Source organism: Buceros rhinoceros, unplaced genomic scaffold, assembly GCF_000710305.1.
Source record: "Buceros rhinoceros silvestris isolate BGI_N320 unplaced genomic scaffold, ASM71030v1 scaffold37181, whole genome shotgun sequence".
NCBI classification, from domain to species: Eukaryota; Metazoa; Chordata; class Aves; order Bucerotiformes; family Bucerotidae; genus Buceros; species Buceros rhinoceros.
In genome coordinates this window covers 1-12,020 of record NW_010394283.1, presented here as the reverse complement: position 1 = coordinate 12,020, position 12,020 = coordinate 1, and the positions used below count along the sequence as shown (strand labels likewise).

At 37.6% G+C, this 12,020-nt stretch overlaps 1 protein-coding gene across 1 annotated transcript; it reads left to right on the top strand.

Annotated features, from left to right (window-relative positions):
• Window positions 1-629: 629 nt before the first annotated feature.
• On the top strand, window positions 630-11,540 carry LOC104501390 (dystonin-like; the record flags this gene model as incomplete). Its single annotated transcript, XM_010145189.1, has 8 exons — window positions 630-1,910; window positions 4,128-4,289; window positions 5,395-5,565; window positions 6,829-6,995; window positions 9,112-9,271; window positions 9,531-9,857; window positions 10,028-10,112; window positions 11,299-11,540. Coding segments are annotated over exons 1-8 (2,595 nt in total), but the record flags the coding sequence as incomplete, so codon positions are not given.
• Between the last annotated feature and the right edge of the window lie 480 nt (window positions 11,541-12,020).

The window sequence follows — 12,020 nt, the reverse complement described above, 5'->3', positions numbered from 1 at the left end:
TTTTGTTATTCTTACTGTTTTGGATTTAATTTATCCTGCCCATCCCCAGGATTTTTTCTGTGCCTTGGTCTGGACCGTACACAGCCACTGTGGATCCTGTCTTTTTTAATCTGCCACACCATGTTTTATTTATAAAGGAGATGGGACTCTGCAAACCAGTTAAATGGATTACAGTTAAGCAGTCAGCTACAGAAGATAATGTGCTGCCTTCTGTAACACTTGTTCATTTGGAAGGCTTATTTTGGAGACTTCAGATACAGGTTCTGACCTGGTAGAATAAATGAAGCGTTCCATGGAGTGTTTGAAATATTTGAGCCACTGCTGGTTTTTGCTTCACTTTGTTTTTCTGTGACATTGGAAGATTTCTGTTACTTTCTTACTGAAGCACTTTATATTTTGGGGAGGGGGGAGTGATAACCTCAGATCAGGTAAAGTTGCATTTTAAACTGATGCACTGATTATGAATGACCTCAGCCACCTCATAAGTTATGATGTATGTTTTCTATCTATGCATGTTATGCTAAGGGCAAGTTTACTGTAATTCTTCAGAGCGCTAGTGTTTTTTAAATGTTTCCCCTGTATCCATGAAAACGGAGGTATAGTGGTGTACTTGTGTGAATACTTTCAGGATGGGGAAGCCACTTAGCAGGCCAGACTGTCTACGTCAGAATCCTCCATGTGTTGGCAAAGGAGAAGAAGATGAAGATCTCAATATTGAGGACTGCTACGTTCCCCAAAGATCTATCTATGACACTGTGCGGTTGAATGAGCAGATTGATTCAGGCTCCAAGGGCAGCCTCTCCTCGAGGCATTTCACGGACCGGACCTTACCCTACAGTCACAGAACACTGGACATCAGCACTTTGTGCTCCAATGGTGCCCTTACTTCTTCCAGTGTTTTTGAGCTCCGAAGCCGTGAAGCTAATAAGTTAGATGAAAAAATGATCTTTGATGCTCTCAAACTGAACAGCGATATAATCCGTACAGCTGGATTACCGAAAGCAAAGTCTCACGTAGAAAAGAAGGAGCATAGGCGATCATGGAGAATGTTTGTTCCACCCAACTTTTCAGATTACACGAATAAAAGTGAATGCTCCTTTAACGAAACTGCTGACATGTCAGATACAGCTGGATCAGGCAAATGCAAATGGGGTACAAATTCTCTTACCTCAGAAGAGGAGGATTCTGGTTTATGCAGCCCTCCCGCAGAAAGGGAAGAAAAACAAGATACATTGTTAGCAGAGGAGCAAACTCAAATACAAAGTTTATCTTCTGCAGAAGATATCCATGCTGTAGGTCAGTTCAGACCCTATTTCCCAGCAATTTGCAGAGAGCAGCAAACCCCAGTGCTCACAAGCAGTAGTGTCTCTGTTCAAGAAAGCTGCAGATTGGTTTTGCATGACATCTTACCGTCTGGAAAAGGAAAACTAAGCAGTGCACAGACATGTGAGAGTGATCAGGAAGAGACAGGGGGGAAATACTCACAAGGTTTCAAAGAGAAAGCTGTTTCATGTGAAGATCCTCTTCAAGGTGGTGGAAGAAGTATTTCCCTCAAGAAAAATGAAGTGGCAAATGCACATGAAGTTCGTGAAAAAATTGAAACACCAGTCACAACAGTAGAGGAGGATTATGTAGATGATGCATCTCCTCACGTAGATGTTTATTACACTAATGTTGCTGTAAATACTAGTGTCTTGAATTTAGCAAAATATGAGATTTTATCTGTTACAGAGGAATCTAGTATAGCACATACAGGCTCAGATGAAATGGCATTTTCTGTTCAACAACTTGAATTAGATAGTACTGTGAACTGTCCAAAATCTTTCCGAGGGAGAAGTAAAGGCAATATCTGGACTACTGACATCCAAGAAACCTTGGATGCTGTCTGCAATGGACTATTGTCTAACAAGGTAATTTAAAATTAAAAAATCTACAGATTTGTGACATAGTTGTAATGCTGCCTTAAAGATAGTTGCTTAAAGCTTTAAGATTTTTGTTGTAGCAAAAATGTCTTTTTTATTATTATTATTATTAATTAGGCAGATGCTTTAATCAGTGACGTTTGTGTAGTACATATGGGATGTCCAGAATAGGTGAGGTGGTTGGTATAGAAAAGGAGTTGGGGCCAAGTTCTGAGAGGGATGAATGCTTCCAGTTGTGTGGGGCAGGGTTCTGTATTGCCTAGCTGGTGGCGGTTACTCCTAATGTGGTGTGAGTGCCTCCTCCACGCACCCACGCTGGTGCTCCCTGTTCGTACAGTGTGGTTACAGGCAGTGCCATTCCAGGGCAGCTACAGCCCATGCCTTCAGACTGAGCAGCCTTACTCATCCAGGTGTACGCAACAGTATCAGATTGTTGCGGTTTCCAAAGCAGGCAGATTAAAGGCTCTGCACCTCTTCTGAAAGCTGCCTTTTGCGTGTGCATGCCAGAAAGCAGATCACTGACGTTACGGTAGTAGTATTTTACAAGCACAGGATCTTGCAGTGCTTTGTGAATGGTGGATGAGGTAAGAGGGTAAGAAGTGAAGCTTTGTAATAGGAAAAGGGTGTTTGTTGGGTCTGTAATTTTTGTTTCTTCCCACTCTGGTTGAAATCTGAGATACTTCAAGCTTTGTTGCTAAGTTGTTCTAGTAAACTTTGGCCTCAGCAATAATGGTAATTGATTTTAAGCTTTTGTCTGTAAAGAACACATTCGTTTTTAAAGGGCAGGTTATGGAGATCAGTATTCTCTGTGGTAGGATGTTGCTTTCAAAAGATGAGGCTTTATGGCACACAAGAGAAGAATTTGTTATTGATTCTGTGTGGAAATATTATTCTGCCTCCTCCCTACCCTACAGTCTAGAAAAACACAAGCATTTTCCTTTTTCTGGGACCAGACAGCTGGTTGCACTCATTCAGTTTTCATATAACCAGTCTTACACTTTTCAGGGTTTCTTTGTCCGTAGGAACAAAATTCTTAAGAATACTTAATTTATTTTACCCCTTATACTTAGTGTAGTTGCTGTAGCTTCTAGATTGACTTGTCAAGCTGGTGGAAGTGTGCTCGTCCACCTGAGGTCTGCTGCTTTAAAAGCAATCACTTACCACCCTGTGTTTGGTACAAAAGAGAGTCACTGTTATGTTCAGAGTGATCCTTGCTTTTCAGGGTGCTGAGAAGGTTGTTTTGAATGCGCCAAGTGTACACCAAAACTGTTACTGAATGCTGCTATAGAAATAGAAGGATTTAGGGTCAAAAGTTGAGCATTCTTTAGCATTGTTTATTCATTGGTTATTTTTCCCTGGCCTGTGTAATTAATTCAGGGGCTTCAGGCCATTTTCTGATCTCATTGACGCTGGTGTCAGTGCAGCCTAATGGAGCTGAATACAAAAGGTAATTTACATTGCTGTTGCTACTGGTAATAATCTGGCTCTGAAAAAGCTTAAATACCTGAAAGAGTAAAATAAAGCAAACAGAAAACTGCTCGAATTGCTGTTTAAGTACAGTCAATTTGCCCTGGCAATTTGTAAGAATATCCCTCTAAATGAAAACCCCTTCTCCTGGGATACTGTTTCAGCAGCAACTGTTGTGCCGCCTCCTCATGCGTTACCATTCTATTCTCCCCAAAATTACCTTAAAATATTTCTTCTTTCCCTGCTTCTTTAACTTAAGACTTTGCATTTGTCCTAGTTTGGAAGAAAAATGCCCAATCACGTCTCTTGGTGTGTGTTTGTTTATTTGAGGGCAGCTTAACAATCGTTCTGTGCCATTTTTGGGTAGATTTTATAGATAGGTAATTAAACAAATGAGTTTCTCTGGTCCTGAATTTTTTTCCTCTACTAGAATTTCTTTCTTTCTTTTTCCCCCGAACTTCCCCCCCTTCTCTCTCTCTCTCTCCCTTTCCTTCCTGTCTAAACTACTCATGGTAATACACATAATTTTTCCTCTATGGTGTGTTTAGATACAGTCTGTTCTGTTTAGATTTATTAATGTTTTTTAGGAAGGTCCTGATGAGGAATGGTTTCCTTTCTTCTGGACACCAATTTTCAGCAATTTTTTGTTGTTGTTGTTGCTTACTGTAATGTAAACAGTAGATGCATTTTATGTCAGAAGATACAGTATTTCATGTGTGTCTTGGATTTCAACTGCAGGTATTTCAGAAAGAAGAAATTGAACCTCTGCAAGTAAAACAACAAGAGGTAAATTGGTTGGGTCAAGGCCTTATTCAAAGTGCTGCTAAATGTACCAACACAGAAAACCTTGAACATGACCTTGAAGATGTCAACACCCGATGGAAGACTCTTAATAAGAAGGTTATTATTTTGTATACTCTTCTGGTTTTGTTGTGTTCTGCTTTTTGATTATTTCCTTGCTGACCTCTTTCAAAAAACAGGAAATTAAATATTCACAAAGAATATGAATTATATTACTTTATACAATCACTTTGTTAGTAATTCTGAGGATAAGATTTATATCACTAGTAGCCAGAGGTATTACTATCATTTACAAAGTTTTGTCAAACTTTCTGTAGGTCTGTCCTGAATTTTTATTCAGTAAAGACTCCTAGAACTATGTGTTCCTTCCTAATTAGGCAGAGCAGGGAAGTTTGATAACCCAGTCAGAGAGGCTGGAGTTGTGACACGTTCATGGGAAAGGTAGCTGTGACATATGTAGCCAGTAAATAGTTCTTGTTCAGTTTTTGCTCACTTTTTTTCACTCTGTTGTATTTGTTCCTGTACGCTGTTGTATCTGCGCAGCTGAGCAGTGATACAGCCCAGCTTTGTGTGACTAGTGGCACATTTTCTATGTAACACCTTGAGGGATTGTATTGCTTGAGACATTAGAATGTACCACTGCTGTGGAAAACTGGCTGTAGATGTTTCACTATGCTTTTGAGGAATGCTCTTCCAGCAGTAGCTGCTGTTGGAAAGGGTGGGAAATAGAAACTGCATTCATTTTTTTTTTTCTGCTCTGTCTTCCTGAAGGAGTGATGCAGCAGAACCACTAACTCTTGTGGTACACCTGCTTGTCTTCTCCTTTCCTATTTCCCTGCCCTTCGAAAGGATTGTTGCCCTTACAAGAGTTGCTACATTGGGTTTCTGGCTTGGTCTTTCTGTAAGGAAAATAAAGACCTTGTCAGTATATATGTCGTAATACTGTAGCTATATAAAACAGGAGTATCTCTTGTAAGGAACTACTAGAGCAGTCTGATGTACTGGAAGTCAACCTTATTTTCATTGGGCGTCTGTAGCCCCAAGAGATTAATGCTTAATTGCACCACAGTGCTGTTATGAATAGCTATGAAAATGAGAGTATTTGGTAGTGATATTGCCAAATGTTACACAGATTTTGGCTACTTATTTCACAGAAATACAAAGAAAAGGTGACTACAGCCCCTGATCCTCTACTTATTTCCAGGTTGCCCAGCGAGCTGCACAATTACAGGAAGCCCTCCTTCACTGTGGGAGATTTCAGGATGCCCTTGAATCTCTGCTTAGCTGGCTCATTGATACAGAAGACCTTGTGGCTAATCAGAAGCCACCATCTGCTGAATTCAAAGTTGTGAAGGCCCAAATACAAGAACAGAAAGTAAGTGAAAGGTGTTCAGAGTATCTCTCCTTCCACTGGATCAACGAGAATAAATTCCCAGTCTTTGGCAAAGCATAAAAATCTGTTCAGGAGTATTATATATTCAGGAGTATATATATATTACATTGAAGTGTGCTGAGGTGATTAAAGCAGCCATCTGTTTGATATTCAAGAATCTGTCCAGAGTTGGGAGAAGTGCTCATCTTCTGGGACATGAGACAGAGTGAAACTGTGCAGTCTGAGCTATGGTTAGAATTACTATTATATGGAAAGGATTGTTCACGGTCCACTGGAAAAAGAGGAAGCATAAAATCCAATGTTTGGCTATTTGGAAAGTAGGAAATAAATACTAGTAAATTTTTATTGTAATAATTCAAAGGTAATGTTGCAGATCATGGACTTAAATACTTGGCTCTTGATTGTGTTTGTGATCTGATTGTTGTTGGTAATTAGTTGGAATAATGGTAGGAAATGACCTGTGCTAATGTAGAAGTGTTATTAGTGTTGTCAACTTTTGCAAATTTTCGTAACGATTATAGAGAAAAAGACCCATAATGTAGCTAAGAAACATATGTAGTCCATGCAGTTGCTCATCTGGATATTTGCTCTAAAGTCATGGTCAGTACAGGTTGTCATGTTGGGATATCTGCAGAGGCAAAGTGCTAATGTTACTCAAGGCAACTAGAGAATGGAGGAAGGGACGACTTTAGGCAGAGCTGTGTTCTATTCTTCACGGAAAGGTTAATTTACTGGACTAGATCAGTGAGCTTAATTGTATCTCAGGTGATGAGTCAGTGATGCAGTAGTTTCATATCTATTTTCTTATCTCTATATATGAGAGAATTATCTTTGTGTTGCTAAATCTAGACAGGTATGCAGCTTTCTCAAAAATGTTAATATAAAATGCATTACTCTAAATAGCTTGTTTCCCTCAATGATATTAAATACAACTTTTTCCTCTATATCTTCACTTCTGAGCCTGCCACACATCTGTACCCCATAGAAACCAAGGAGGTTGTTTGGGCTTGGTGAAACTCTGCTTTTCATAGGAAAACAACTGAGAAACTAAAATGAACATATGTTGGGGGTGGGGCAGGTTGGTGTGTGTGTCTGATTAGCATTATTCAGATTTTCATCACAATATAGGCATTGTTTTTTCTTTTTTACTTCGAGGTTTTCAAGAAGCCTAGATCCTTCTGGTTTTGCACTGATGTTATTACAATGTTTCTTAATTAACCGGGTGCCTGATTGCTTTCTCTGTAGCTTCTCCAGCGACTGCTGGATGACCGCAAACCTACTGTTGAGGTAATCAAGCGTGAAGGGGAGAAAATTGCAGAGTCAGCAGAACCTGCTGATAGAGTGAAAATCTTGAAACAGTTGAGTTTGCTGGATAGTCGGTGGGATGCGTTGCTCAGTAAAGCTGAAACAAGGTATTTGAAATTCTTTCATAGATTTGAAAAATGTAGTCATAGCCTGTGATGGATGCTTAGAAGCAGCATGTGGAACTCTGTAGTGTGAAATCTTGAAAGTACTATCATTCTTGATATTACATTCCATTATTGTGTCTTGATGTTGATATAATAGGTCCTCTGAAGGAAAAGTGGAGAGAAGTGGCTTGAACAGACCAAAAGCTTTTGAAAAAAGTTAAGCCTAAGATGCTACAGTCTGCTAGGGTTAACCACATACATATCTTGTCAATATTTTATTTCTGTTAGTTCGTTATAATGCAATTTCTTGACCTCTTTTGCTGCATAGAGTCACCTGCAAATTATACACTTAAATAAGAGTGATGTTCCCTTGGAACTTCTAAATCCTGACATGCAGCTACAAAGAGAGGGCACTCACCTCTTTTTCGCTTTTTCTCCTTGGTGTCATCTATACAATTAATTTCTACAGAGGTCCTTGTACCATCAGTTGTTGATGTACTTGTGCAACATGCTGAGCTCCCTTACTTCTCAAGAAGGAAAAGGACCATCAAAGTATGTAGATATATTCTAGCAACACAGAAAACTCTGTCTCTTAAACCAATTTCAGTCCAATTCAAGTTCCAATTAAAAAAAAAAAAAGCCCAACCAAACCCCATACACACGGTATCTGTGTGTATAGATTTACGAGTTGATGTTGTGTAAAATGCCTGAAAAGTTATGAACTGCAGAGTGTCTTTGAAGAAACCTGTTTTGAAAGGGTTGCTGAATGTATTTTCTGGGTGGGGATTTGAAAAAGGACAGCCTTGCTCAGAGTAGAGAAGAGTTGTGCATAAGAGGTGGCCTGAAAAATGTATGTGACCGAGAACAAGAAAGGACTTGGAAAGTTGAAGAAAAGGAATTTAAGTGAACAGTGAAGCTTTACAGTGAAGAACTAATGGATGTATTGAGTATACTTAGACTCTCGTCTCCTACTCCTGGTAGCCTCTCTTTATTTCCCTTACTGGGAACCTCTTTTGTTACCTCATACTAATAATAAGATTATTTAATTAATAGAGTCAGCCACTAATAGACCATTATTTCCTTCCTTCTTTTTTTTTTGTTAATTGAGGGGAATCTGACTCATTAGATGAGGTGAATGTTAATGTCATCTTTAAATTAATATTATTCTCCCAGTCTGGTGATGTTTAATTAAAAATCAAATTGTGACTTTCTACAAGTCATATGTCATCTCCATTTTTCTTTGGCTGTTCTCTAGAAATAAAGAGGACATTTGAGGATGATTTCAAAAACTATGTAGAGTACTTCCTTGAGTGTCTGTGGCCAAGTGTGTCAATTCTACCTGTTTATAAGCCTTGGGAAGCATGTATAAACATAGCTTTTATCTAGAGTAAGATCCGCTTTGAAAGACAATATTGTTACATTTTTCAATAGGCAAGTCTCTCTTAAAAGTCTTCTTGAATGAAATTTTTTCAGCAAATGAATGAAATTTGTTCAGGGGTTGTAGAGAAGACTTGTGTAATCAAGAACCTTCTCTGAAATGTAATAATCTGAAACAAAAATGTTTTAGATACTGCATTTTTATTTCGGAGGTCAAGTCTCTGTTGTCTCACTAACTTAATTGAGAGCTTTTATCCAGAGCAAGAGATGTGAAAGTAGAGCCAAATAGCTCTGTTCACATTATGGAACGAGTATTTTACAATGCTGAGGGAACACAATATGTTCTGGTTCACTAAAGCCTTTTCCTAACTCTAAACCATGTATAATAGTCAAGGAATGGTAACTATGCTTAAAGCTCAAGCTACAAACTTGAGAACTGTCCTAATTGGGGATAAACCAGTGTTTTGCTGAATTGAATGCTACATTATTTTTAGCAAAAAATATATGAAAAAGTGATACTATTTTTATTTGCAAAACATATATTAGCTAGGAGAGTTTCAAGAGATTATTGCTTTACCTTGGTTTTTGTTGATCATGGATATATTTATATTTTATTTGGTGACTGGTTCCTATCTTAAGACAAATTTTTTTTTTTTTTATTGCAAAGGATTCAAGTGGCTTTTTAAATTATTTCACACTTCCTTTGTCACAAAAAATAACCTTTCTCTTGGCATGTTGGTAGGAACCGTCAGTTAGAAGGCATCTTGGTGGTAGCACAGCAGTTCCATGAAGCTCTGGAGCCGCTCGTGGAGTGGCTGACTGCCACAGAAAAGAGGCTTGCAAATGCAGAACCTATTGGAACGCAGGCCTCCAAACTGCAGCAGCAAATTTCTCAGCATAAAGTAAGATACAAACCACACACTTGCTTGTATCATTCTTTTCAAACGTTTCTGTAAAGTGCAACACAACTGGCAAAGCTGTTGCAGCGTACCTCTGTTTTACCATACTAATTTTTTTTTCTGTAGTTTGAGTTTTATATATGTGTGTTATAGCAGTATGTCCTTTTTTGTTCAGTTTGGGTTTTTTTTAGTTCCATTTACATTTCTTTTACGTTGTTCTGATTTTCTTTTCCATTATTCTTCATTATTTAAAAAAATATAGGCCCTAGAAGACGATGTCCTAGCTCACAATAAGAGTTTACATCAGGCTGTTAGCGCTGGTCAGTCTCTAAAGACTATGAGCTCCAGGGAAGATAAAGATATGGTGCAGGAAAAGCTAGATTCTGCTCAGGCCCGATACATTGAGATTCAAGAGAAGAGCAACAGCAGGTCTGAACTCCTCCAGCAAGCTTTCAGCAATGCTCAGATTTTTGGGGAGGATGAAGTTGAATTGATGAACTGGCTGAATGAAATCCATGATAAACTGAGCAAATTGTCAGTCCAAGATTGCAACACAGAATTGCTGGAGAATCAGCACTCTGAACTACTGGTATTTTGATTTCTGTTCATTTTTATTTAATTAATTTAAAAATTTCATTTATGTTCCATATTTCGTTTATTTTTCTTTAATATTTTATTTAAAATGGCTATATGCTTATTCTACATAAAAGTAATACAGTGTGATATGTCTGTGCTAACACAAATGGCCTTTTTTCTTAGGAACTTCAGGAAGAGATTCTTCTTAGAAAACAAAATGTTGATTTGGCTATACAAAATGGCTTAGAGCTTCTCAAGCAAACGACAGGTGAGAGTTTATATGAAACTGATTCAATGGGTTTTTTTCTTGTGCTTATAAGTGAAAATTACTTTAAGAGAAAATTACAGTGGAACTTGCAAATATCAGTCCATATTTTGCTAGCTAAAGCAGTCGTATTTTTTATTTTAATAAAGGTTTGAGATCAAGTTAGGTTGTGTTTCTGGCTAATTTTACAATTAATGTAAGTGGGCAAAAGGGGGGTTTTTTTTGCCTGTAGAGAATTCGGCCTTTGAGTCCTTCATTTGTTTTTTAGTGGAAAACTATTTTAGTGAACCTGCATTCTGTTCCTAGTAGCAAGTTATGGACATTACTCATAATGGAGGGCTGTTTGGCAGTGGATACAGTCAATTCCCTGTGGGCATCCACAGATGAATGAGATATTAGACTACCTTTTACTGCAAGAGAAAAGCTTCGTCCATTGGAGGCAGTACTGTGGGAAAAGTTGCATTCCAGTTGTACACAACATTTCTGTTCTGTAGATCAACATCTGTCTGGATTTTCCAGTATTTCTAAAGTACTTGAACTCTTTAAGACATGCCTGTTGTTGGGGGTGGGAAGTGTCCTTTTTTGTTCCAAACTTCAACATTATGCATAGTCTATAATTAAGTCTGAATAGACACTAGTCAATTTCAGTACATTATTTGTATTTTAGCCTTTTGAGTTGAGTTTCAAATGGATAGTAATGAGGATGTGCAGTGATGTCAAATATTACTGTAATTGAAAATCTAGTTAGTATTTTGTTAATTTTGTTTTTCCTTCACATTTTCAATAACCCTTTTATAATTTTTTTATAATTTTCTAAGAATTATTATGAATTTAAGGGTGGATTTTTTTAAAGAACATTTGTGTTAAATATTGGATCTAAGTCCTTACTTTTAACAGTTTAGTAAAGCAGAAAAAAGACAGAAGGACAGATCCTGAGCTGAGGTAAACTTAATAGCTCTGTGGATTTTAGTGATGGTAGTATAATTTACAGCAGTTGAGAATTGACTTTATCATCTTGTCTGGGTTATGTTATAAATTAAATACTGCGATTTCTGTGATAGGTGAGACTTGGGATTTGGGTTGGTTGGGGTTTGTTTTGTTTTGTTATTTTTGTTGGGGTTTTTTTTGGGGGGGGGTGTGCTTTTAAGTATTTGTGATCACAGAAATTAACATTCCTCTGATATTTTAGGTGATGAAGTTGTAATAATTCAAGATAAACTGGAAGGCATTAAAGCACGATACAAAGACATTACGAAATTGAGTTCTGATGTATCCAAGACCTTAGAGCAGGCTCTGCAGCTTGCAGGTCAACTGCACTCAACTCATGAGGAACTCTGCAAATGGCTTGATGAAGTGGAGGTGGAGTTACTATCATATGAAACTCAAATACCAAAGGGTGAAGAATTAAGCCAAGTACAAGAAAGACAAAAAGTAGGTTTTAGAACTTATGAATTCTGTATTGCTGTATAATTCAGCTGTGTTTTCTGCTAACTTATGTTTGGCATGAAGTTGTTTTGTGAATAACTGATTTTTGGCATCAGATCCTTTGACTAAATGTAATAGTAGTTAAGAATCAAACTTACTTTCCAGAGTCATCTGTTATAATCACTTAAGAAATTGGGCTGAGGTTTATTTTTAGCACAACATTTCCTTTTTATTCAAGCATCTACCTAATCCTGGGAAAACTCTTAAGATGTCAAACAAAGTTATTTTGGTTCTTCAGTTACGACATGGATAAAATCCCATAACGTACAAAAAGAGTCAACATTTAAAACGTGTATTACTAATCTTGTTTAACAGTATTTATTTCAAAAGAAAAACTGTAACATAAACTGGATGATGTGGACAATGTTGAGAGGTGGAAGCTAAAAATAAAACATTTCCATTAAATTTTAAATATATATATATATA